Genomic DNA, 6,264 nt, shown 5'->3' with positions numbered 1-6,264 from the left:
GTTGATTCATTCCCAGGTCATCAAATAAAGCTGCTTTATGAGTGAACCATCAACCAAACAAATCAGTATTTGACGACCAATCAGCTGTCTTTCTCCAGAATTGCATACTGCACCTTTAACTGTAAAATCATGTATTTTAATTTAATTTATTTAGTCTTTATTGGATCATTTCTTTTCTGGGGGATTCACAGGCCTGTTGAACTCACATGCAAGTAGGTAAAAAAACCCCAACATAATTAATAAATGAATAAATAAAACAAAAATAATGACAATAGTAATAAATAATAGACATTATTGTATTATGTACCCACACCTTTACATAAAGTGTAGCACTATGACAATTAAAACTTGCTCTGGAATTATTTAAAGTCGGTAATTAAATGTCTCCCTATGTTCTTTGACCTCCCCTCTCCCCTCCCTCCTGCAGTCTAACACCCCCCCTGCCTGCCCTAAGCACACACCCACCTCTCTAATACACTGGGTTAAGGGCATCAGGAGCATTCTTCCCGGACATGTGCCCCTGTCACTCATACACAGACAGGCACACAACCACACCACACACCCAGTTGTGTTTCCACTGTGTCCTCTGTGTTCCCAGCACAAGGCTGGCACTCTGCTCTGTTGGTCTTGTGAACGCAGCCCTCCTCCGCCCGTCTGTCTCTGCAGCTTGGAGCAAAGACTTGAACAATATCACTGAATCACCTGCAGCTCTGTGACGTTTTCTGTGGATTTAATTTTTTTCAAGTGTTAAAAACCCACTGATTGTTTTTGTTTTTGGTGGAAGAAACAGCAGAGACAATCATCCAGTGTGGATTTGTAGTTTAGAAGAGGTCCTCTGTGTGGCTGTGTAAGTCTTCCAAAATGGCGCCCGTGAAAGGCTGGATGGTGGGGCTTCTGCTGGTCCTCCTGTGCCCGTCCCAGGTCCCGCTCCCTGGACTGGTGAGTGCCCAGGACGTGGCTGAAGCAGAGGAAGGCCTCCATGCCAGAGATGTTGAAGAGGTTGTGGCTGAGGAGGGCGAAACCGCTGAGGGTGATGATGATGACACAGGTGAGGGAGAAGAACAGGTAGAAGAGGATGATGAGGGAGAAGCTGATGAACAAGAGGAAGAGGAGGGTGAGGAGGAGGAAGAAGAGGATGCTGAGGAGGAGGAGGAGGCTGCTGATGAGGAAGAGGAAGATGATGATGAGGGAGAGGAAGATGATGATGATGATGAGGAGGAAGCGGAGGCTGATGAGGCAGCAGCTGAGGATGATGATGATGATAATGAGGAGGAGGAGGAGGAGGAGGAGGAGGAAGAGGCTGCTGAGCAGGAAGACGAGGAGGAGGAGGAGGAGGCTGCCGCCGATGAGGAAGAGGATGATGATGATGAGGAGGAGGAGGAGGAGGAAGAGGAGCCTGGTGAGGCAGCAGCTGAGGATGATGATGATGATGAGGAGGAGGATGAGGAGGCTGGTGAGGCAGCAGCTGAGGATGATGACGATGAGGAGGAGGAGGGAGAGGCTGCAGATGAGGAAGAGGACGATGATGATGATGATGAGGAGGAGGAGGAGGAGGAGGAGGAGGAGGAGGGGGAGGCTGCAGATGAGGAAGAGGATGATGATGTAGATGATGATGATGAGGAGGAGGAGGATGAGGCAGCAGAAGAGGAGGAAGAGGAGGCTTCTGAGGAGGATGACGAGGCAGCTGAAGGAGAGGAAGTAGCTGAGGAGGAGGAGGACGGTGATGATGAAGAGGAGAATGACGATGAGGATGATGATGACTCTGAGGAAGAGGATGCAGCTGAGGCAGAGGAGGACGACGGTATACCCACTTTTTTAAATGTGTTTTTTCTATATATATATATGAGTCATTAAAATACCAAACAAAGCAGTTACTGAATATAAAGTATAACGGACGTGACTATTTCCTGGGCCCTCTGTGTGTGTTCTGACTCCACAGTAGCCTCCTGACATTGTCGGGTTTGTTGCAGCCGCTGTGGAAACCCTGTCACACATATCAGTCCTAAAATAGAGCGGCTTATCTGTGGGGTTGCAGGCACCCAGCAGTATCTAAACCATTCGTGCCTTTTGTTGAACCAATGTCGCTATTTTGAGACCCTGAAACAGGTACTGTGGTGAAGGGAAGGTTCACGTGAAGCAGAGGCTGTAACGATATAAAAGCCAAAAGTGTTATTTTTTTGCAGTCTTGACACAAGTTCTTTTAGATATATCATTTAAAAGATTGTGACCAAGTTCCACACCAAGCAGGACGTTTTACAATGTAACAAGAGAGTCTACAGCCATGCTAGCGGCTCTGTGAGGCTGTAGCCAACAGCTAAATGCTCGGTAGCAGCATGCCCAGTCCTTTTTACTAGCCCAGTGTGGCTACATATTTTGACAAATGAAGGCCTGTCTCGATTAGAGGCCTGGTCTGATTGCCAAGAAGTTTTTCGGATGTATAACACCAGGCTGTTGGCTACCTCAAATTGACCTTTCCATAAGCCCCGCCCCTTTGTGATGGCCCGGCAAGCTGTCGGAGTTAGCATGGAGCCCACACTGTAACTAACTGCACTCCCTGAAGAAATATGATCATATTTTGTGAAAAATGAAAGAGTGATTCCAGAGAGAAGCAGACAGAGGGGTCTACAGTCTGTGTTTGAAGGATATATCCAGGATGTCAAACTGACTCAGCAGCAACAACAGGTTAAAAAGACCAAGATAGTTAGAAGCTAAAGCCGAACTATAGGCTACAGATCACAGTGTAAAAGTGAACCACCACATCACTGCTGATCGCCACAGAAGACAATGAATATAAGGGGAAACTTTGCTGATATTGAACCAGCTGTGTGGCATCACAGTGTGTGCAAATAAACGGTATCTGGCTTTGCAAGCTCCTGGACCTCAGCCGCTGGACGAATAGGGATCTCCAGGGGAAGTCAAACAACGTTCATCTGCACACACTGTGATGACACAGAGCTGGTTGAATATCAGCAGAGTTTCCCTGCTTCCCTTCACTGGTTCCTGTACAGCAGGGTCGGCCTTTCTTCACTGTTATAATCATTAAAAAGCAAAAGCAGCATGTGTATACATTCAGTAGGCTATATCTTCAGTAGCTAGCTAGCTAACCCTACACTTTTCAGGGTTTGACATAGGGAAGAAACGTGTATCTTTTTCCGACCTCTCCAGGTAACGAGTATCATTAATACACGACGTGCCCCAGGCACAACATTTAGCTCCAACTCCACAACACCAGCCTGAAAATGAAGGAAATCTGAAACGACTGCATTAGAGTCAAAGGAGCACAGCTGTGTTGTTGTCGGACCCTGGTCTGAGCTGGCCCGATGCTACATTATGATTGGCCAGTCTGTGTAATATTTTGGCTTTATTTTTGTAGAGTGGAAATGCGTTGTCCTTCTTTACATACAGTCGTATTCAGTGCGTTGGTTTTGTGTGTTTGCATGCTATTATTTGCTAATTAGCGCTAAATGCAAAGTAAAGCTGAGGCTGTCTCTAGTTTTGCTGGGATGTAGTCATAAACCAAAGTGATCAAGGTGATTAAGATTCATCCTCTGAGGAACATGAATGTCTAAATAAACCATCCCATAGTGGTTGTGATATTTCAGTCTTGACCAAAGTGGTGGACAAAATATGCACTGGTGGCACTGTTTCTAAATACGCAGTGATACTGATATATCTGCATCAAGCTGATATTGGCAGGCTGATGTATCGGTCCAGCTGTAGAAGCCTCACTTGTTGTTGACTCTGTTAACTTTATAGATGAGCTTGAAGATGAGGACACAGCAAATGAGACAACTGAAGAGGAGCCTGCTGACGACATCCTGGAATACCGCTCTGGCTCTTTGTGTAGTGTGTGCTCCATCTGTGAGGTAAAAATTACGAGGACAAGACTCTTGCTGTAATGTGCTTTTCACAAATGGAAAGTGATGATAACTGTACCTTGTGCTGACAAACTGTACCTTCCTCTCTTTCAGCACTGCTCTAAAAACTGCGACCAATGCCCCTGTGAAGACGGAGATGAGTCGGAACACTGTGAGATCTGCCAAGTGAGCATCTGTCCAAAAAACTGTCAATAATTTCAACATTTCAGTGGGACAAGAGTCTCCTCATTTTAACCCTTTTCAAAAAATGTCTTCCAGGAATGCTCATCCTGCTACATCTGCCCGATACTGTGTGACACAATTTGCACACCAGGTAAATGTTGGTGGCAATTAAGTATATTGTGCATGCACTGTTGTGTTGTTTTTCCTTTGTTTGTCAACTTTTGGTTAAATTTTGTATGCATTGCTTTTTTCCAGGTGGCCTTGTTGATGAGCTCAGTGGCTCTCTCTTTCAGTAAGACCTCTCACAACACTTCGATATTTACTTGTTTTCTTCTACAGTATTATTATTAAATAATACCACAGAAGGTAAGGATATATTGGGAAATGCTCTATAGGTTAATGTTGGGTTTGCTCATGCCCTAACCTTTGTGTTGCAGGACTGTGGCTTCTTTTCTCTGAGCAACCCGGAGACTGCGCCCTTTAACACCACCCTGTGGTAGCATGAGGTACTGCGCCCAGGATTGGAGCTGTCCGGCTGTTCATACCTCTCCAGCAACATGAGGACTCCCACAAGAGCTTGTCATGAGTCTGACAGCTGACTGAAAAACAAAAACACATTTAGGTTTTAGCACATGTTTAGGTATGATTTTTAATTTGTAATGAGAGCTGAAAAACAATTATAGAGTCTTTTATTTATTGAAAACAGCCTAGCTGAGGCTATTACATAATTTCTAAGGACTCTTTTTTGCAGGATCATTTTTGTAAAACAGTTTTAGTTGAGCTATAATTTTAGTAGGTCTATCTCGGTGGCGGGAATTTGTAGAAATGCACTGGAAAATCTGCTGCTCGTGCAAGAGTGTAACTTCGGTCTGAGAAGTGCTTGGTGGGAAGGCTGTAGGGTTCCTCTCCTTGGAAGAAATCAACAATTTGCATCTCATTTTCGACATTTCTACATATATTTTAGGACTACAAAATCTGGGAAATAATTACGTTGGTTATCATGCTAAAATCTGCCAGAATAGTGCTAAATATATATGGCATTTTTGAGTATATCAGAGCCAAATCAGCAGCTTAAATCACATGTTCAGTCAGAATCTGACAGCTGGCCAAATAGTAGCACATTAAGCAAGATTGATGTTGTTAGAAAATAACATGTTTCTTTTTTTACAGCAAAATTTCACACGTGTCAATTCAAAAACAGCTTCTACAATGCTCCCACTTCTCATCTGGCAATACATTTCTCTTTATCTGTAAAATTTGGTTCAGTGTAGACGGCATGTACATCACATGCACAGGTTATACCTGTCTCTAATTAGCTGTTTTTGCTATGTTTACTTTTAGTTTTCTATGACTTCGAAGGTATTTCTACTTTTACTTTTGTGCATACGCTCGTGACGACGGCTCAACTCTAAAACTGCAGTTGATGTCAAATAAAAAAAAATGCCAGTAACTTAAAATACAACATATTTAACTCACAAATGTGCCTGTAAAGTTAGATATTTTGCTTTAGCCTTTGTGATATACATGTTGTAAATTCTAAATGGTGAATGATAATGAATTGGGTTTAGACAGAAAAGTTGTTCGGTGACTTTTAGTTTAGAGTATGAATACATTTTAGTGTAGAAAGAGCATAACAAGTGCAGTAAGCTACATGTATTGCTGTTTCTGGAATAAATAACATCTGTTCACCCTTTCACTGATTTATTCTTTTATTTTAGATTTAGATGTAAAATTTTGGGCTTTTTTGCTTCCATAACATGACTTCTTTCAGACTAGTGGATAAAAAACATCAAAAACACACACATTACTGTGTTCATTCTCGGTCAAATTTCTGTTCTGGAAAAAGCACCAAAAGCACATAGTTTATTAGATGATGCCTCATTTGCAACAGACTTGCAACACACACAAAAAAAACTGCTATACGTGATCAGTTGTGGAAGTTTCATTGTGATATGTATTAGTTAAAAAATTTACCCTTTTTTTGGGTCTTAAACTGTATGGAATTTACTATATATATTTACAGGTGGCATGGTGGTGCAGTGGTTAGCATTGACACCTCAAAGCAAGAAGGTTCCTGGTTCAACCCCAGGGTGGGGAAGATTACATGTTCTCCCTGTGTCAGTGTGGGTTTTCTCTGGGTACTCCAGCTTCCTCCCACAGTCCAAAGACATGCAGGTTAATTGGTGACTCTAAATTGGCTGTAGGTGTGAATGTGTGTCTGTCT

The 6,264-nt window shown here is 43.1% G+C and overlaps 1 protein-coding gene across 1 annotated transcript; it reads left to right on the top strand.

Moving 5' to 3' along the window:
- The first annotated feature begins 525 nt into the window (after nucleotides 1-525).
- LOC126400287 (cilia- and flagella-associated protein 251) lies at nucleotides 526-5,736 on the top strand. The gene is made up of 6 exons (XM_050060849.1): nucleotides 526-1,801; nucleotides 3,757-3,866; nucleotides 3,972-4,043; nucleotides 4,137-4,191; nucleotides 4,296-4,332; nucleotides 4,478-5,736. Exons 1-6 carry the CDS (start codon nucleotides 862-864, stop codon nucleotides 4,497-4,499), a joined length of 1,236 nt encoding a protein of 411 aa, XP_049916806.1. The 5' UTR covers nucleotides 526-861; the 3' UTR covers nucleotides 4,500-5,736.
- The last annotated feature ends 528 nt before the right edge of the window (nucleotides 5,737-6,264 follow it).

The sequence above is a fragment of the Epinephelus moara genome, chromosome 13, assembly GCF_006386435.1.
Source record: "Epinephelus moara isolate mb chromosome 13, YSFRI_EMoa_1.0, whole genome shotgun sequence".
Taxonomy (NCBI): Eukaryota; Metazoa; Chordata; class Actinopteri; order Perciformes; family Serranidae; genus Epinephelus; species Epinephelus moara.
Note: the sequence above shows the minus strand (reverse complement) of the source record. Positions and strands in the feature narration are given on the sequence as shown.